The 21,480-nt window shown below is 39.7% G+C and overlaps 1 protein-coding gene across 2 annotated transcripts; it reads left to right on the plus strand.

The window, feature by feature from the left end:
• Positions 1-14,232: 14,232 nt before the first annotated feature.
• Positions 14,233-19,570, plus strand: hnrnpa3 (heterogeneous nuclear ribonucleoprotein A3). Of its 2 annotated transcripts, XM_058616681.1 has the most exons (11): positions 14,233-14,505; positions 15,839-15,961; positions 16,064-16,210; positions 16,303-16,513; positions 16,582-16,671; positions 16,772-16,843; positions 18,109-18,156; positions 18,318-18,467; positions 18,573-18,689; positions 18,772-18,842; positions 18,944-19,570. In XM_058616681.1, exons 1-10 carry the CDS (start codon positions 14,488-14,490, stop codon positions 18,825-18,827), a joined length of 1,032 nt encoding a protein of 343 aa, XP_058472664.1. In that variant the 5' UTR covers positions 14,233-14,487; the 3' UTR covers positions 18,828-18,842; positions 18,944-19,570. The 2 variants fall into 2 exon arrangements, with proteins under 2 accessions (XP_058472664.1, XP_058472674.1); XM_058616691.1 differs by lacking the exon at positions 18,318-18,467 and having other exon boundaries at positions 14,234-14,505.
• Positions 19,571-21,480: the final 1,910 nt, after the last annotated feature.

Genomic DNA, 21,480 nt, shown 5'->3' on the forward strand with positions numbered 1-21,480 from the left:
AAATTGCTGAAACATAATTATTCACAAGTTTACTCAGATGTGAATTAGAGTTAGATCACCTCAGAGTTTATGAAGTTCTGTGCTAAGAGAACAAGTGGGGATGAAATAAAAACTGGGCCGGGTCAAAAAGAGAATTGGGCCAGTGAAATGTCAGTCCACATTAAACAAACAGGTCGGATGAGCCCAAAAAGGTGCACCCAGTGAGTTCATCTGGCATGAGTTCATTATCAAAGTGCACCCAGCTTTGATAAAGTGGGCCAGTATTTGATGGCAGAAGGAGACATGCGCAACATCTGCAACATTTTATGCCCAGATGTACTCACTGTGATCTTCTGGGTTTGGCCCAAGAAAAATGTCTACACAGGAAAACTTGTCCCACACAATTACATAGAGACTATTAGCTATGTTTTCATTTGATGTTTTCATCATCTAATGTTGTATGTTAAAGCTCATTTCAGTTAGAATTAGAATTCATTGGATTTGCACACGAAACAAACAACAATTTTACTTTAGCAGTTAACCCTTTCTTATGACACACCAGTAGTGAACACATAAACCAGGAGCAGTGGGCAGCACATATACAACTGGGTTACCTTGCTCAGGGGCACCTCAGCCCTTGACCCATGTCCCTGGATTCAAACTGGCAACCCTTGAGATAGTGAGATAAGAGAATTTCTATACCGCATTGTGTATATTTGTACATCATAATTAGCAATTTGCTAGCATCATTTATTATGGAATTATTTTAGATACTGTGAGGTAAATGCCAACTTTAATACCCCAGATTACAGGTTTGCCATTGGTGACAAAAATGGCAGAATTTCAAGAGCATTTATAGCATAATATGAAGCAAGCATGAATCTATGTTTCTGACACAAATACAAACTTACAGTATATTTCTCTTTCATTTTCACTGCAAGGTATGACCTTAAATACCAACTATGTAAATTCACAATGAGTTCTAGATTTAGGTGTTTTTAAAGAAATGGGAAATATCTGTGCAAATCCTGTTTTCACTATATGTTACATGACATACATACATGTGCGTTTGCATTTTTGTGCTATATTTGTCTGTATGTGTTTACCTTGCTGGAGGGGGTGTTCATACTTTCCAGGGTGTTCAGAGCTTCACACACTCGCTGTAGCTTACACACACACACACACACACACACACACACTAACACATCTGACCTAACAATCCACTCAACAGTAATTTATCTGTGTGATCCATCATTATCATGTTTTATTATGGCCACCTTTGGAGATATAATTCACAAATAGGCGCACGCTCCACAGATGACAGTGAGGGAGAGGGATGTCCTTTACCTTCGTCCTCTGCCAGGAGCTTTCAGGAGTCTCCGCGGCCCTATATGCTAGAGACCAGACCCTGGAATGGGCAGGGACACTGGGGATCTGGGGAGCAGGGGCATGCCCTGTTAGCCCACTGCATTATGGGCCAGCAGGACTCCCATTAAATGCCAGAGAGAAAGAGAAAAACACCACAGCAACAGCAGAGCGTTGTCCGTGCCATGTCACATGACCACCTTTGTATTCTATAGCCATAACTCACTGCCTGTGTGCAGGGATTGATCCCGAGCTGGACACTCCCAGGAGAAGCCCTGGCACTCAGTGGAGTTTGATCCCACAGATTAATGCAATAGGGATTCCCGGTCCAGGTCTTTGTCTCTAGCCAAACACTTAACGTCCCCCGAATTTGTATCCAGTAAAGGTTGGGACCCATGTTTATTTGGGTAATGAATTGCTGTAATTAATGCACCTATTGATTCCCCCTCAGTGTCTTCTACAAAGGCCAGGCCGATTTCTAATTTAAAGGGAGTGGGGGTGTTAGCAAGAAGATGAGAGAAGGGGAGGAGAGAAAACCTCAGTATAGGCAAAACAATTGCACTATGTGCTTGAAGAATGAGGGTGTAATTGTTCGATGAATCATATTTGAATACTTTCAATTAAATATTTCAAGTTGAGGGCATTTGGTCTTTGTCCATGCCGTTATATCACTCTGGTTACCATCTTGTGTTGTAATAAAAATGTAAATCCTTGTAGGGCATCTGAGAGTCGAGTGGCATCTCAGTGGTTTGGTGTTCCAGTAATAACCACAATGCAATTCTCTCAGACGAACAGGCGTGAGTACATTAGCATAGTATTTTCCCCTGGAATTATTATTATTATTATACTAATCTCCATCACTGCGTCCTATCAAAAATACTACATGCATTTACAAAAACTTTTACTGAACATGAAACAATGTCCTTTAAGGGCAGCGGATTTTACAGTAGAAAATTCAGTATTTTCTTTCAGGCTACATCATGTGTGTATATGTGTGTGTGTGTGTGTGGGGGGGGGGGGGGGGGGGGGTACGTTAAGTGTGACTTTTCTTTTGTTGGACATGGCTCCTTTAAACACTGTTTATGTCCTTTCCCTTGCTGTGAGGCTGTGTGGCTGTGCCCTGTGTAAACACCTGGTCACTGCTGCTGTGGAGCGTCTGACCACAGAACAATGAACAGCCAGCTGGTCTATCTATTATTGTTTGTTGAGCTTCACCTCAAGAATTGTATTCACCCCCCTGTGAGTAATTACAAGAAAATGAGCCTTTGACCTTTGATGTATATTGGAAAAAACTTTAAGTGCAATATTGTCAGTGTGTGTGTATTGATTGCAACTGCAATTACGGCTAAATACCTTGACAATCAGAGGTGGGTGGTTTCACTGTTTGAAAGATACCTGCTGCACTGCGATAAATTAAAGCGCAGACAACATTAACATGCCTCTCATCATGAAGCAGTCCATTGTATTTCCGTTCTAGCTTACCATGACATGTGATATTTAAATGATGATGATATTGAAGGAGCGCAGTGATTGTGTAACAACAACGTAACCGAGCTAGTTCTTCAAGTCTCAGTTATTCATTGATAGCACACTTTAACTAAATGATAGGCAGCAGCTCACTCAGTTTTCACCATTCTAACAGTGATGATGAAGAATGATTCATTCTACCCTCCAAGATTTTCTAAGAACCTATGGCATGCCTTATTAAAGGCAAAATAGGTAGAAGACTAATTAAGCAGACCAAATAGGAATGACGGCATGCCGAACTGCCAAAGCCAAGTAAGAGCTTGAAAAATGGCTCCTCTGTTATTTCAATTAATCAGTTGTATTTTGCTTAATTTTGTTTGACGTTGGCAGAGGAAACGTCCTCTGGGAGTATCTGTCCTTTGACCACTAATGCTTTAGTAATTCTTCCATCAGTAGAATCCATGATTGAAACAATCAAGTGTGTGTGTGTCTGTGTGCGCGTGTGCGTGTGTGCAATGCATGTGCGTGTGTGCGTGCGTGCGTGTGTGTACTTGTATGTATATCTTTGTGAGGACTGAGAACTTAAAAACAATAGCAAGAAAGAATGTTTTGGGAAAGTGAAGGCAATTTGGCTGTTGTACAAGAGTGTGTGTGTGCGAGTGTGTGTGAGAGAGAGAGAGAGAGAGAGTTAGTGTTTATTTAGCCTTCATAAATACAGTGACCATTAGGAACCGAACAGCACAGCAGTCTGCGTCATCTGTCATTCAATCATCACTTCCCTCTCCTTCATTTTGCTTCCTCCAGTGTGGCAGTTGACTGCAGAGCCCACACAACTGAGAGGAGAACCTGATTAACCTTACAGTGACTCCAGAAGCATGTGACCACCACTGCTTCCCTCCTCTCTAACCCACAGCCCAAGAAGATGTTGAACTTAACGTCTGCACCTCTACAGTGATGAATTAACAATAGAACATTCCAGTGCCCTAGTAATTACCACACACTTTGGACATGGCTACATTTTTCAGCTCTGCCACACAGGTTTGTCGGTATTAGTGGCTTTCACCTGGAATCCTGGGGCTCTTTGCTCTTCCTAACTTTGTTTTCTCTGACGCAGATTAGATCTGCCACCCCATTACAGATTCATTTTCCTAATTTTTCATGTCTGCACCGCGCCCCATCTGCACAGGGCTGATAATTGTGGGGACCAGCCCTGGTGATTAACATCAGCAGAATTAATTACGCCCGCCATTAAGGCTCCAGGTTGCACACAATGATCAAGAGAAATTAACTTTCTCCCAGGCCCCTAAATCATCTCACCTTCAAGTGGAGTGATGGCAAAGAGACAGGCCTGGCGTCCTGGACTCTGCTCGGCACCTTCTTAACCAAACACGATGTGTGCATCCCACAACCGCACCAATTCCCACCAAGGAGATTATAGCCACAGCTGATGGTTATCAATTATGCTACCTTATGTGGTGGGATGAGCGAGTGTTGTCCAGGGGCTGGTGACTAATGGACCCGTGTTAGAGTCACCCTGCAGCTGCAAACTGGGGAGCTGACTGTTTCTCTGGACAGGGACGACCCGACAGATGCTGAGGGGGGATCAGTTCAATGGCCTGACACACGCAGGTATATATCTGCACATTGGAGCAGGGTGGCTGTGTGATTGTAGGTTAGCCAGAAACTGCATCCTAGGAATATGAGTTACATCTCAAGAGGAGTCCCAACTACAACAGGAGAAAAAAGGCTTTAAAAAACATTTTAAGACGTTATATTGTTATTGTGTTGTGTTGCTTATACAGTAAGAGAGGGAGAGTGATGTGTTTGTAAGCTATGCTAATGGATCAGGCCTCATGCCCCTGCAGCGGGGGAACAGTGGTAATGTCAGGAGGAGATAAGCAAATTGCATCAGTATCATATTGACTTGTCAAGGTTAAGCAGCGTAAGCAAGGGGCGGAGTAAGAGGCAACAATTCCCCATCCTTCTCACTCCCTCTTTGCCTGACCACTGAATAAGATGCATTAGAGGCAGAAGAAGAGCGTGAAGAAGTGAACATGAAACGATAGATGCTTTGAAGCAACCCTTCTCCAACGTCCAAACACAGAGTCCGGTTGAGATAGCAATCACACAGAGCACACAACAGACACACGTTTGCATGGGCTGGATTTGGCTCTCTGCTCTCGTTTAGAATGATTTGATTTAGCTCCACAGGATCTAATTAAGCCCAGATCCAAACCTCTTTGGAGTTTCAGCAGCCATATTGTGAATGTCAGACTCTGAGAAATGGCCATGAGCGATCAAACCTGTGTATGTGTGTTTTTAGGAACTCACATCACAGTGATAGAATAATGGCTGTCAATGGATATATGGTAATAAAAAGTTGACGACCGTTACGCATAAGGAGCCGTATAAATTTTAATGACAGCAAATGTAACGTGTTGTAAAAATAATAACCAAAGCAGTAACAATTATGGCTTTGCCAAGTTAACTTGCTCAAAACAAGTACAAATGCAGTGGAAACAAAAAAAAAAAGAGTCCACCAGCTCTGCCCGAGGTTCATCCCAGGGTGATTGTCACAGCACTTCCCTTTCCCTCTAATTAGCTATAGCAGTTTTGCTTGAATTCGGTGTATAATCCCCTAGATGAAGTACAGTCAGCATCTTTCCTGTTCCTAAAAGCACGAGGTGCAGTATCATCAACTCCATCTTCACTCCAACTTTGCCTCTCGATGATTTAATAAGGTTAAAAGACTAGTCAGCAATTACCCCCTGCTCAGTGGAGGAGAAATCTCAAACACATTTGCATCAGAGTTGTAAACAAATGCCAGACACCATATCTACAAAGGAAGTGGCTATCTCTGCTTTTTACACCCCAGACCCACAAGCGCTCTTTTTTCTCAGAGGCAAGAACAGGTTTTGTTAACAAGTTATTTTAGTTGTGATTGTCCGGGTGTTTGTGTATCCCAGAGCCTTGTAATGGTCAGGGTGAGACAGTCCAGAGAGTGTCATAGGGTGACATTTACTGCTTCTGCTGTGGGGAAACAGGTAAGCAGAGCACCATCTACAAAGTAAGTCCCCTTTGACACCAGCACTCTACAAATCAGGTCTGAAGGGCAGTCCAGAAGGGAGACACTGACACAGAGGTCCTTTAGAGTTTCAGCGTGGCCCAGGAATGTGGCAAAGCGAACGCAGCTGGGGTAGAACAACCAGACGTCTGGGATTTGTCTGGCACCATGTTTGCTCTTACTAACCTCATCTTCAGACAACTCCAGGGGAGAGAAGGGTCTGGCCAGTGCTTGTCCCAATAAGCTCACTCCGTATTACTGATGAAAGTTTCTAACTAGGTTATTCTCTCCACAACAAGCAGCATGGGGGGCATCGACTCTGTTGGAATTAGCCCTCCTAGTTGCTCTTATTAGATAATACTTCCTGTATTAGTAAGGCAGCCGTGATAGCGGGCAGATTTACAGCTCTCTGCGGCCGGCAGCTCACTTTTAACATGGGCCGTGTTAACTCTGCTCATTAAACAGAGGATGTCATCACTCCACGCCACTGCTGCATGTTACATGTCACACATATCCTCCACAGGCCGGCCCCTGTCCGCCTCCGTCCACGACATCCTCTAAATCTGTCATTGCCACCTGGACCAACATGTGACCACGGCCTCAGCTTCGCATTGTGCATGTGTTGGGCACATGTGGTGGGACACACACAGGTGTGTGTGAGTGGCACATATGACCATTACACCCCCACCCCCACAACTTCCTCCAGCTATTGTATGTGTGGACGGATGTGTGAGACAGCGGTCTGTCCATCCACATGGGGAGAGGTGTAGTTGTGACGCTCATTACAGAGCCAACTCTGTACATAGGCCAGATAAGCAGAACAGGACAAGATAAGGAAAGCGCAGTCTGATATTCTGATGTCACCACCAGAGAAACTGTATCCAGTCTCTCTCCTACAGTAACATTTACTCTGCTGTCCATCTGTGAAAAGGCACATTTCAATAAACCTTTTACTGCAACATTTTAGTTACAACCTGCTTGAATCTGCATGAAACAAGCATTCACTGTTAGATAAGTGTGCAATTTATAAAGATGACAAAATTCACATACAACATACAACTCAAAGGGCATTTTCTGGTTATTCTTTTCTTTTCTGGTGATCAAAATCAGGACTTAAATGCCATGAAAGCTAATCATGTAACATTTTACTTGCAAATTTCATGCATAATATAACTATTGTGGAAAAACAAATCTTAAAAAACGTTTTTATTTTGCAAATCTTATTACATGCACGTAAAATTTTATTTCATGGACAATTTACTTAAGAGAAGAGAAAGGGGGCTGATGGCAATGGACACACACGGTTCAACTTCATGCTTAAGGCTCCCTCCAAAGTTGTGTCTCAGCATTGCATGGGATTTTTCTGTATAGCTTCCACATACTGTATCTTTACACTGCTGCTCCCTCCGACAATGTCTGTCATTAAGAAAGCAACCTATAAAAGACTAATAAACGTCAGCACAATTACAGCAGCCAATGGTTTATTTATCTGACATAATTCAGTTTAGATTGACTCCATATTTTCCCCTGGTCACCCTGCAGTGGCTCGACTGGGACACAATGAAAGTGGCCACATGTGTGAAACATAAAGAATCATCTATTTAAAGTTGCATTCCATTGAAAAAAGGCTTGATTCACACTTTGCTATGTGAATGTTTGGCATTAGTCGATCTGTTTGTTTGCAACATTGGCAGATGTTTAGAAGTTGGCTTAAATCCTTAAAGCACAGTTTTTCCATATACCTTGATTAGATTATTTGTCCGAGACATAATTATTATGGGCATTGTATGATGGAAATTGCTCCCCGTAAGCCTAAGAATGTGCTGAAATGCATTGATAGTAATCATTTTTCTAACTGGATAAATACTGTGGAGGATTTGCCTGGGTCGACTTGCAAAATGACCCATGCCAGCACTGGCTATTATACTACATTAGTCACTGACTCCTGGGACTGTGCAGGCCTTATGGTTATTCTGGTGTAAATGGAGAATCATCTAATTCAAAACATTACAGAATGTGTTTACCCAACTGCTTGTGTGTGCGCGTGTGTGTTATGTGTGTGTGTGTGTATTCATGTCTGTAAACCAATATTGGATCACCAGGTGCGAAGGTCATAATTCAGCTGCTTCATAGTGATGCAGATAGTGTTTACAGTGTCCAAGTGGTGCCATTAGACATCATGTCTACAGAAATTTAGCCATTGCTTCTTGTCCAATAAATTGCTCCTCTCATCATCAACAGTGCAATCATTCTCTGTGATAGTAAAGCACAGGGGAGGAAAGAGGACTCGGCCCTCCAAGATGGATGTGTGTTATTGTTTGTGGGATGACAGTGTGTTTGAATCAGATCCTCTGTGCTCTAATCCCAGGTAGAGCTCTTGAAGTGCTGAGTCAGTTACTGCTTCATCGATCCATCACAGTGGGTTAGTAGTGGGCAGGTGTACTCCTCGGCTCCCGGGAGACCAAGGAAACACCTGCCCCGCACTGCTCGGGACTTCATCATCCCACCATTCCTTTGTCTCGTTCTGCTGGGAGCTCAACGTCGGGCCACAGAAAACTGTGAAAGCAGCACTTTTGTGGTCGTTTGTTGCCTGTACACAAAAATTAGGGGAAGGGAGAGATGGTTTTCCCTCGACTCCCACACCTGCCCCCTCCTTTTATTTCTCACCCAGGAAGAAGGGACAAGCACTCAATGGACCGCACAACAACTGAATTGAAGCTGCACATATCAGCTCTTTTAGCCGAGATGCAGGGTAGCACAAAAACGCTGTCCCCAAATCTTCATTTTATTAGACAATCCCTGCGTTATCAAAATGAATACCCCTTTACAATAACTGCAGAGAACAATGACTTTGGAAGTACATTGAGAAAAAGCATAGTGGTTATTATTACATCTGAGAGCGGTGCACCAGTAAAGAGGTGAGAGTCTATGTTTCTCCTGCTGCAGGCAGTCAATTAGTGCCAGAGGGAAACAGCTCTCCTCTGTTGCTCTTCGCTGAGGAGCTGTAAATAACGGGTTTTATTACACTACACTATCTGCATCTCTTCTCTGGATATCAATAGGCCAATACTGAGGACTGTTCCCTATAATCACTCCTACTCCTATTTTACATTAAAAGCAGGATGGAAGTTCAAAGTTACCAGCTTCACATCACAGAATTTAGACTTTTTTTCTTCGCAATTGATGTCACAGAAATATGAATCATATCAATGCATTATTCATTTTAAAAAGGGGGGTTTACCAAACAGGCAGGCTTTCACACTTTATTGCTCCCATATAGAGCATTTGGAGAAAACCTGTAATTATATCCATATACAGGAAAAGGACAAATATCCACCAAACCCATCCTGAACTGCGTCTCATTTAAAACGCTTTGTCCTGCACCGCCTGTCTGACAGTATCAATACACAGTGTGATGGCATCTATGTGTCAGACAAGAACAATTCAATGTTAAAAAAGCAAAACAAAGTGCCACCATTTTCATTTTGAGTTTATGTTGAGTTCAGGGGAAGAGGGACACGACTAAATGATCATTCCTGCATGAAAAGTTATTTACCTCTATTACTTCGATTAGTTAAAAGAAATGGTATGACCTGTGTAACAGCAAATAAAAAAGGAGTGATATAAGAGTATAGCAATCCTACGTATATGGTACTTTTGTAATCCCATGTCTTCAGTACATGTGAATTCATAATGTCAGCTTGAAAGACAGTTTTTTGTCTAAAAGGCAATAAAACTGTAATGTAGTGAATATGTATTAAATGAATCAAAAGTGTTTACATGTATGCAAATTCAGAATCATTATAAACACACATTTTGGGACCAGCTATATATTTGTAAGTTAATTAAAGTCTATGATGAGTGATTTACAATATTTCTCATGGAGTTTCCTCTTTGAATATAACAAAGGACAATAATATTGAACTCTGAAGCCCTCTTTTAATCATAATAATAAATCATTCTTGCTTTGTTGATGTCATGTCATGTTTTTGAGTTCTCTGATAGTCCATGTCCTCTTTCAACTCTCACTGTAAGTCTTACAACATTCCAGTGACAGGGAGATGAAAATGCAAGGCCACAGTAATCATCTTTAGCTCCTGTAAATTGAATGCTGAATCTATTTATATTTGGTGTCTTTCACACCCAGCTTCCTTCATGCAAGTGAACAGGAAACAGATGCTAGGAATTGTTCTTTCCCCATATTCCTCTGAGAGAGATTCTCGTCAACACCAACCTCTGAGATTGGCTTTGTACTTGCATGCGAAAAGGTAGTAGACAGTGACTAAATTGACTCTCTGGTTCCCCTGCTATGAATCTCCATTTCCTCAACATTTCCATTTGCGTATGTCCGTCTGCCCAAACCCTAGGTTATGGCAGGCCGGCTTCCCTAATGGAGTCACGGAGCCAAGTCTATGCTTTCTCAGGACAAGGTCAACCTCAACACCCCAGGCACCACGAGCAGTGGAGAATGGGGTTTGTGAGGAACATTAAAGTCATAAATAATATTTCAGTGACAATTTTTAAGACAGAGTAAACACATGAGAGTTGTGTAACTTAAGAGCAAATAAAACCAGCTGCAATATTGTCTCCTGTAAATATCTCCTTGATCAGGTATATACTGTATTTGTGACGCAACAGCTCATAGGCCAATAATAAAAATGGATTCTAACATAATGATATCAATTATGTAAACAAATAAAAACAAATATAATTAGGGCTTTGAAATGAGTGCATATAATCAAGAAGTGAGACGTGTGACACATGGGAAAAATAATGATTTAGTTTTGAGGAATATTGTTTGACATTTACAAGGTGAGATAATATGATGATGAAAGGCTCTTCTTCTCATGGACCATGGTGCCATCTAGAGGACACTGACAACAAAGGGACAAAGAGGCTTAATATGGCCTATTGTACAGGTCTGTGGTGGATTCTTTTTTGCTTTGTGCACATTGTAAGACCTGTGTATATATACGGAATAAATATTTAGGGTATTGTTTTTCATGGAAAGGTATTTTAATCTAGGGAGTATTAAGAGAAATGGGACAAAAGAAAACCTTGCCCTGCTCAGAAGTCTTTGTATGTATGGTCCTTGACACTGTGTGGAGCATTGTGATATGGTGCCACCTACTGTTGGATCATTTCCTCTGTACCGTTGGTTGCTGTGGAGCATACGGTAAATAGGAACAATAATCATATTAATATAATCAAATTCAAGTAATACAAAGGTCAAAAGACTATAGCATTTTATAAGTGAGTGTGTATGTGTGTTTCCATACTCTGTGTTCCCACCTCCACCAGCTGAAAAGAATGAGGGGGGGAAAGGTCATATTCATGTCATCCCTCACCACACACATGATTTGCAGCCCTATGGTTCCTCCCTTACAAAGATTTACTGTACATTAAATTTTTGCTGACATGGTACTCTTTAGTACCTTTTCTCAGATATATGGCAAACCATAATTTGGAGGTGTAAAATGGGTATAAAACCTGTATTAATTATTTAATCGCTGTTCTAAGTGCTTCCTTTTAGTCCACACCAGGATGACATCCCCCTCTATTTCAGGGGATCGTTATATCACTCACTTGTCAAAGAAAAAATTACAATTAAGTCCGAGATTGTATAGCTGTAGTATAAATCAGAACAAATCACGACTGTTTAATGAGTATCATCACTAATAATTTTATTCTTCTTTTTTACACCATTTGATGGAAATTAACTGCTAATTGTATTTAAATCCCAATCCTCTTGCTCTGGACCTTTAGTTGAAGGCCTTCCAGCATATGTGAAAAAATACCTTAAAAAAAAAATACATAGTGATAAAACAGAAGCTGACGCCATTTTAGAAACAAAAACACTTTTCACCAGTTTCTTAAAATGCTACTGGCAGAGAGCCACCGCAAGCACACAAAAAAGACACAAAAAAGAAATGTCCCTGGCAGGTAGCAGTGTGTGGGACCTGTAATATATCTTGGTGTCAGGGGGCAGTTAGGTACAAAGACTGGTGGATGTGATCAACAACCAAACAAACATGTTGTCCTAAGGTCGGGGCGTGGAGGGGCACACAGATCATCCGTCAAACTGCATCTGTGAGAGGCTGATACTGAGTACTGTGTACTTTCAACACACTCGCTACACTCAGCTCTGCTTCTCCATCCCCAATTATGAGATTATTTATCTGGCACACAGCAAAGAACACAGGACATTGTGGTTCTTCGTGGTTGTGTGTGTTTGGGATATGAAAGTGTTTGATATATTTACTTAAGTATTGGGTCGGTTGGTGACCCAAATGAATACCAAAGACGCAAATACATGCTGTGTGTTTTTATTGTAAACTTGATCTCAATCATATTTCACATTTTAAACCATGCAATTGTAATAGGTTTTTAGATTACAAATTAAATTGCTATTTATTTTGAAAACCTACTCATATTGTATTCAAAATGTAGACCCCTCCTTCATTTTCATAATGATTTTTATGTTTCACGTTCAAGAATCAGCAATTATGTCACATCAATAATGGAGCAAAAATTCAACATTTTGTCTTTTTTAATGTAGTAAAGTAGAGATAGAAAATGGAAATATCTAAAGCTAACACCTTTGACGCAGTGATATTAATTCAATAAATTCACTTTCATTTGAATTGAAAAAGGTACTTTACAATTAAATAGTGATTTATTAATTACAATACATACATTAATAAATCTGTTGTAGGGATTAAAAAAATATTTTTTCCCTCACCTTATGCCAGAAAAATAACCAGTTGTGACGACATTATTAGAAGTTAAAGAAGTTTGTTCATACATGATAATAAATGGTGAACCTATCGGATACAAGTAATATAACTATGCTACGGTATCAGTGTCATCAGAGACCTGACACTTTCTAAAACATACGCGTAAAGAGAAGAAGAAAGGTAAAAGATTTGGGGTAAGTAGTTTTTATTACTTTTATTATATTGTGTATTCTAACCCTTGAAGGGATTGTAACTACTGATTATTTGATCCAAAACAAACAAGAAAAACAAATGACATTTGGACAATATTTCTGACCATCTGCTGTACTTCAACAACAGAGGCTCGCATGAGCTTCAGATGCCAAGTGTGACAGTGGAGTCGCTGAGCAGGTGTTGGCTGCAAATGTACAGATAAAATACAGCTCGTAATTGTCAGCAGTGCCATCACCATCCTCAAACGGTCCAACAGGGTCCAATTTTCAAAGCGGGAGATGGTTTTTACATGGTCACACTTGACACGACATCAAAAATAGATTATTAAAATAATAAAGAAAATATGGCAATGGTAATATTACTGCTTTCGGTATCCTTTTTTCTAAGGATAACCCAGTGTATATGCTCTTAAGTGAAAACCTAACACATCTTTTACTCAATAGAAGTTACATCAAAGTAAAAAGAAAATGCTCTGAAAAAGTTGACATGACATGTGGTTATGATTTACTTTATTCTGCAGCTTCTGCTCAGATGTATACCAGAGCTGTTCGCCCACAAATTTATTTATTATCTGTAACCAAATACAGTCACTGCAGTAGAATAAAAGGTGCAAAAAAAACAACAACTTGGCTCTTGAATGTGAACTATCGTCTGATCATAAATACACATCAATATTATTGTCAGGAAAAACATTATCCTTTTATTGGGGCTGCGTTTTCCTCACACACTGTACAATAAAGTTAATGACAGACATTGTCTAAACCATAAAGCAGTCATATATTTGGAGATGCTGGTCAGCTTCAACAAGGCTCAGTAGCAATGCTCATAGATCATACTTATCTAATCAAGTATACTTGTCAAAGAGATCTAACTTCAACTGAAAACACAGATGTACGCCACATTTCCACAAATGCGGCTGATGACAGAGCGGTTCTGAGGATGTTAGCTCCGATGTATCATCGCTAAATGTGCACAACATTCAAGAATGGAAAGTTAATGTGAGGGCATACTTACTATGACAGCAAATATTTGCCCTTTGACCTCAAAGTAGGATTATCAAGCCATGTAGGAAATGATCTCATAAAATTACTCTGACGAGTAATAGACACAATATTATTCAGGCTCATCATGTCTGCACCTGTCATCATGTATCCACGCGTTAGTGCCTTGTACCTATTTATATTTGATTATGGTCTTGACAATAAACCACACAGGGCTAACTCAAATTAAGGTGGATTACTGCCATGTCTCTCTTTTGAAAAATAGTTTCTTCTGCTGCTCATGAAAAAGGAAGGAAAATTACACACTTGACCTGATATTTCCACCTAAATTGTTTTCCCATACAAATGCATATTTTGGCCAGGAGATGGCGCAAAATGCCGTTGGTTTTTTTGTTTCTTTTTTTAAATGGCACTGAGTTAGACATCAAAGACGGGCAACGTAGAATATCAAAACCCCAAATTGTGTGGATGGGAAATTATGTATGGAATAACACTGCTTTGTAATATGTAAATATGTAGATGGACCACCTACGCTAGCTAGATTATACTCTTCTTAATGTAATGTTTAGACAGACATACGATAGTAGGACTATTCTCCATCTGCCTCCACGACTCCTGTCTTCCACCCCACGTGACCTACTCATATCTGCGCCTGGGGAAAATGAAATGCGAAATGGAGGTAAGGTGCACGCAAATGACACAAATTAAACTTGTGTGTGTTGTAATGCATCAACACCGGTGTTCTGCGTGCAAATTTGCGACATGGCGAACTGTATTACATCGTAATGCGTTGTTTTTCTGCAGCTGGAACGGAGTCAGCTCTGATCACGTCAGCTTCAGTTGCTGCTAAGCTAATGAAAATGTTGCTAGCTAAATAGCTGTTGTTAGCGCCGTCGAGCTATGTCTCCGATGTTCTGTTAATTGTTATATGGCATTAACTTGTTACAATCAATGTAATGTTTATTCCAATGTGATAACATAACAGAGGTGGAGCATCAGCTTTCCAGAAAAAAGCGAGGTTTAAGCTAGCGAGGCCTCCCAGGCTAACGCATTTCGTCGTAACTTGTTACGGGGTGTTAGTCACAGCTTTGTGCTTTTCTGTTATTTAATATTGTTTATTTACGTGTGGGTATACCATTTGGCCAAGGAAATGAAAGTTGGTGCATTGTGTTATAATAGTGTTCTATTTTACGTCGTAAATGTGGCCTGACGCCACAACAGGATTAACGGTGCGGCCTAGTAATTCATTAGTCTACCAGTATTGGCAGTTATTACATGAAAAGGGTATTCTATTTAAACTTAAAAATGTCCAGGTAATAAAACTATCATGCAAAGGTACAGAGCATCACAATGTCGCTTTAACATTAAGAACAATATATATTTAAATATGTACACCAGCATCTGTGTGTAGTGAAAGTGAATAGCTGACTGAAATTCCATAACAGTGTAAGTGATTTGTGACTGTTCGCATTGAACTATAGTTAAAAACTAATAGAATATATGCAACAAACTCATTTCAAATGTCAAATCAAATTAGCGGGCATGCATAACAGAAATATGAACATATAATGCATTTTAGATGCATATTTGAAATTTAACATCTTCATTTTACAAAATAAAGGTAGTAAATTAAATGTTTGTCCAGACTAAAATAATCCATTTGACTGTTAGAACGTGGTATATGAAGTTACTTTTCTCTGATTTATCATTCTGTCCCTAATTCTCTCCTTGTGTGCATCTTGGTCAGTCACACTGATCCAGGTCAGCACAGTGGTTTAGTGGTTAGCACCGTTGCCTCACAGCAAGTAGTTGCTTGGATTGATTCCTCTACCTTTCTGTGTGGATGTTGCATGTTCTCCCCTTGTCTGTGTGAACAAGAAAAGCTACTTGTTGTAGGTTGGTATTGGAGGTCGTCTGGATCAAGACCACAGTCCATCTTGGAAGTGACCTCTGATTTGTTGTATCCTAACACAGAAATGAACACACATTTATTTTCTTGTTTTTTGCTAAAGGACCATGACTGCAAGGAGCCTGAGCAGCTCAGAAAGCTGTTTATTGGAGGTCTGAGCTTTGAAACTACAGAGGAGAGTTTACGGGCACATTTTGAAAAATGGGGATCCCTCACCGACTGTGTGGTATGTGGCATCAATATCATCTGAAGTTATAAGATATGATAATATACATTTCCACACCACTTAAACTCCTGTCATTATCATAATGTAACATGTTATTTACAGGTAATGAGAGACTCCAGTAGCAAACGTTCAAGAGGATTTGGATTTGTAACATATTCCTCTGTGAAGGAAGTTGATGAATCAATGAAAGCCAGGCCTCACAAAGTAGATGGAAGAGTTGTTGAACCCAAGAGGGCTGTCTCTAGAGAGGTAAAAAAAAAAAAAAAAAGACACAAATCAGGTGGCAGGTTATCTGGCAATGTTCATGTTTGTAGTGTGTTCATTGATGTACTCCTTTTCAGGACTCTAATAAACCAGGTGCCCACCTGACAGTGAAGAAGATCTTTGTTGGTGGAATCAAGGAGGACACTGAGGAGTACCACATCCGCGAGTATTTTGAGAAATATGGAAAGATTGATTGCATTGACATCATGGAGGAACGCTCAACTGGGAAGAAGAGAGGATTTTGCTTTGTCACTTTCGATGATCATGACACTGTAGACAAAATTGTTGGTATGTAGAGTTCACGATCAAGCAATGATATGGAAATGCATTTCTTTATTTCCTGTTTTTGCTTACAGCCCAGAAGTACCACTCAATCAACAATCACAATTGTGAGGTCAGAAAAGCGCTCTCAAAACAGGAAATGTGTTCCATAAATAATAACAGGGGTGAGCTCACATCAAATGTTTTTTTGGACATATATACTACACACCTGACAATTTATTGTGGATTTATAAATCTCCGAAATTGGTACTCTTTTAATACTAGGCAGGAATGGAGGCTCTGGAAACTTCATGGGCAGGGGTGGTAATTTTGGAAGTGGTGGCAACTTTGGACGGGGTAAGTAGTATTGTCCTTCTTGATAATTAAAGGCCTACTTTATTGCAGGTACATTTGATAATGAGCGTCCTTTTCAAAGAGTTTTAAACAGTTCAGACGTTGTATTAACATCCATTCTGAGAGATCACAAGTGGACAGCTTTAAGTACTGGTGTGAACATAGCTAAGACTGATTGAGGATGCATCCACAATCCGATTACTCAGGTGGGCAGTGGATTTGGACACAGGTGGCTGCATGATCTAAGAACTGTATGCACAAAAGCATCATGAGCCATATTTTGAGCATAACTGCACTGTGTTGCTTGGTGAAAATGCCTATTAAGCATAATGTTGTGTTAATGACCCATAACCACACCAAGCTGTGGTAATGCAGAAGACTATTCAACAATGATGTCACCATTGTTCACCACAGCTTTCAGTCTTCATTAGTTGTATGTTAAAAGTCCCACTTCAGGATCTTTTCTATAAAACAATTAATTCTTTAGTAGTTGGAGTGGGTGATTGTAGATAATAAAAAGATGGAGCATAACAAATTTCATCCTTTGGGTTCCTGGACTTTCCAAAAGTATTACTCAGAACTTAATACAGGTCTCGCTCCCTCTGGTTGAAACACACTTAGTTTCTGGTTAGTTCCAGGGGAAGTTCCGGTCTTGGAAACGTGGCTATTATCATTTATCTAACAAGGTAATTAGGTCTTTGTGAACAGAATTAATTGAAGGATTTGATTACAAGTGCTCACAAACTTTGCATTCAGGATGTAAATTTTATGCCATATATGAACAGTCAAATTTAGAGCTGTCTGCTTGTCATCAGAACTCTTTAGGGGGGATGTTAATAATATCAGAATGGAGCAGGTGTCTCCCATTCACTTTGAATCAACACAATAAAATGCAAACTAAAGCAAATAAATTTGCTTGCTCATGATCATCTAGTCAAACCAGTCACTCAGCTTCACCTGGCCAGGCTACAAGCCTGTTCTCACAACTGTTGAGACATTTTCTTTTGTGTTTTTTATTTCTTAAACTTGGATTACAATATTTTGTGTTCAGGCAGTAGAAGTTCAAAACAATGTTAATTTAGATTTGTATTTTACTTGATAACAGATGCTTACAGTTATCAGACTTACATTTATTAGACATGCATATTTACAAACAAACATGCCTACGTGTGATCATGATCTCATCCGTGAAGAGGTTTCAAGTAACAACCAATCACTACTGTCAGGCATTAAAGTAATATATAATATTTTACTCTCTTTGTTTTTAGGTGGTTATAGTGGAGGAAGAGGTGGTTATGGTGATGATTTTGACAATGGTAAGCTGTTTAAGATGTGTTAAATATATTATATATGTCTTTGTTTACTCAAAACCTGTTCTTTTTTTTTGAAAAATTGTTTAACAGTGTTTTGTTTAAATCACTCACTAGTTAGCACTGTAATATTAGATTTTATGTTGTGCGTCACTTCACTATTGTAGGTCCAGGAGGAAATTATGGGGGAGGTCCAGGTTATGGAGGAGGTCGAGGGGGCTATGGAGGAGGTGGTGGTGGTGGAGGTAGTGGTTATGGCAACCAAGGAGGTGGATTTGGTGGCAGCTGTGATGGAGGTTATGGAGGCAATGGTGGAGGTAAAAATGAAATTGACTTTAGAGTTCTGGATTGATTACCATTGTGCAACATGAGACAGCTAGAATTTAAACTTATTTAAATAAAAATGACCTTTGAATCTTCAGGTTACGGAGGTGGTGGAAACTACAATGACTTTGGAAGTTATGGTGGACAGCAGTCCAACTATGGCCCCATGAAGGGAAGCAACTTTGGTGGGAGAAACTCAGGTGGACCCTATGGTGGTGAGTTGTGGCACAGTCTTTACTCAAAATAACACATCCAGTCACTTCAAATATTTTGTGATGACCACTTCTTAAACGGCAGGTGGCTACGGCTCGGGTGGTGGTGGTGGAGGAGGCTACGGCTCGAGGCGTTATTAATTATTTCATGTTTCGGTAAGTAGCCTTAATTTCCGCATCACCTTCGTAGCACAGTACAGAGTGAGCTAATGAAAGTGCAGAATAACTATTTGTTCTATCCTGTATCCATTCAACAGGCTTCAGTTCTTAGCAGGAGAGTCGAGGAGGTGAGCAAAGGAATTGTCAGGAAAGCTGCAGGTTACTTTGAGACAGTCTTCTGAAAGCATTAGAGGAACACAGGAGTCAGAAATTACTGCAGCAAAAAGGACTGTATACACAAGACATGAGTGCAGATGATACACTTCCTTTATTGTGATAGATGTTTCCCCACACAGAAATGTTCCTTTTGTGCGTCTGAGTTATGTGTATTGTTCTTATGATGTGAGGGGTAAATGGTTATCTTTTTTTATCAGAAGGCAGTTCTTAATAACTTTCCTTTTTTTACACTGGTTAGTGTCCTCCTGGTAATAAATATTGTCTTTCAACATGGCTTCTGTCAAATTACATAGTTGTTTAGGCCCTTGGATAACACTCTATTCCTTTCTTAAATTAATGATTGCTCAATTGCAAGTGTCAAGTGTTCTTTTTTTATTTTTGTATGTGAAGCAAATTATGTATATCATTCATAGTACCCGTGTTAACTAATATAAGAAGTCTGGATTAGAAATGAGGGACTACGTCACTCCTTTTGTTCCCAGCAAACTGAATTCTTCAACTATTTTGATTAGTAGAAAAAGACTGAATAAAGTTGTATAGTGAAGTAACATGAGGTTGAGTGCATCATTGGTTCAGAAAAAGACTAAATGCGTTGTTAATATTTATGTTGCCTGAACTTTGTGACTGTGAAGTTTAGCAAATCAGTCTGTACAGAATTTCTTTTATTTGGGTAGAGTTCACAAAGACTTTCAAGGGTGAATATAGTGTGTGTATGTGTATACCTTTACTCGCATGAGGGTCAATGACAGAGGAGTTTTGTGTAGTCCAAGGCCAGGCAGGGCCCATGCACCACATATGCCAGTTTTGAGCAAGTGTGACAGAGTGTGACAGAGTGTAACAGCTACAAGCACCTGCAGTTTGGCCCTCAGCATCGCTAGTGTGGAAGATTGCAGATGACTGTCAGACAGGACGTCTTCAGCCCCAGCACAGTGGACCAGTCAGCATTTTGAGAGAGAAAGAAGGCAGCATCGAGCACAACGCCCATGGAGGAAGCTTGCAGTGTCGTGCCTGGTAGTGAGCATCTATCTCTCTTTCAAGGCTAGCTAAACCCTCCAGCAGCTGGTGCTAGCGAAGAAAGACTAGTTCCTGGACACTTTGGAGATCCTGTTGAGTCAGAGATACTTCAGTTTTACCTGCAAAAGCTAGATTTCAGACATTAACAAGAAAAGGGAGTGAGTATTTCTCAAAAGCTGACCAAAGAAGATGGAGCAGGTAAAAGTAACCACTTTGCTTGATTTACAGATGTGGAATGAGGCATTCTCTTCTTGCTGAAAATCTGTAAAGACCTGATAACAAGGAAGGTTCTGGATGGGTAAGACTTTTTCAAAATATTATCTAAGGCTTCTCCTGTTGTAATCTAACAGTGCATATGTTGTAGGGTCTTTTTAGGTCAACTGAGCAGGATGACATCCAATGTTGTTTGCCCAGTATTGGCCTGTTACCTTTACCATACTGCTTGGTGTACCTTGAAGGCAAAAATTAAGTGTTTTCTTATCATTTCACTTGAAGCCAATTCTGATAAAGTTTATCATGATTAATTGCTCTTGGGAAATATCATTACTTATTAACACTATTACATATTTCTCAAGGAGAAATTTGAAAGCTTTATCTGAAAGGTATTTTTGTAAATGCATCTGTCCATCAGTCTCTTGATATAATTGCTTGGCTTTTAAAAGGCTAAGCTTGTCAAAGGCTTGTCATGTTCAGAGGCAGCATAGTTTCTGATTTTATAACCTGAAATAAACAAAGGGATACTCTTTATTTAAACTTAAAATATTGATCAAGTTAGGTATTACTAGTCAGTATGGGTTTGTTTTCTTTAAAAAAAAAAAAAAAAAAAGACTAATTAGATATTAAGATATGTTTCCTGTAGGTAGCAAATATGCATATGGCATATCTTATGTATTACTAGTAATTGGCACGCTCTCCAGGAAGTGTTATCTTGGATGTTTTCATTCTGGCACCTTCAGTCTGACTCCTGAGAGTTTAAGGTAAAAAGTCAAAGGGTATGCTTTCTTTTAACACTGTAAACTCCAGCCTGGCTTTATTTAGACCTACAGATCTTAATCTACAAATATAATTTGAGCATTTTTGGTAGGAGCCATAAAGATCTTCTAATAATTTTAGATTATTTATTTAAAAGTTTACTTATCTATTTTAAGATTGAATGTCTCAGACATTAAAACATTAACATGATGGAAATAAAACACAATATCTGCGTCACTTTTTCTTTCTCTTACATTCTTAACCATTATGTATTTGAAGGGATTTCTATCAAGGCAGGTCTGTTAACTCTTAAAGGGAAAACAAATCGTACTGTTATCCAACCAGATGCAGTGTCACATTTCTACTGAGGAATGTAGAAGGACTCGATTACATCAAACAAATATGTGCTTTTAGAACTCCCACTAGTGTCAATTAAACTGTGATGGTTTAAATGTAAGCTGTGTGTAAATGT

This window comes from Solea solea, chromosome 2 (genome assembly GCF_958295425.1).
Source record: "Solea solea chromosome 2, fSolSol10.1, whole genome shotgun sequence".
Taxonomy (NCBI): Eukaryota; Metazoa; Chordata; class Actinopteri; order Pleuronectiformes; family Soleidae; genus Solea; species Solea solea.

Bases quoted from the DNA above. Each gene is read 5' to 3' on its own strand.
- hnrnpa3 (XM_058616681.1), top strand. The intron at 16,211-16,302 runs GTAAAAAAAAAA...ACTCCTTTTCAG, and splicing joins AGAGGGCTGTCTCTAGAGAG to GACTCTAATAAACCAGGTGC. The intron at 16,514-16,581 runs GTATGTAGAGTT...TTTTGCTTACAG, and splicing joins CACTGTAGACAAAATTGTTG to CCCAGAAGTACCACTCAATC.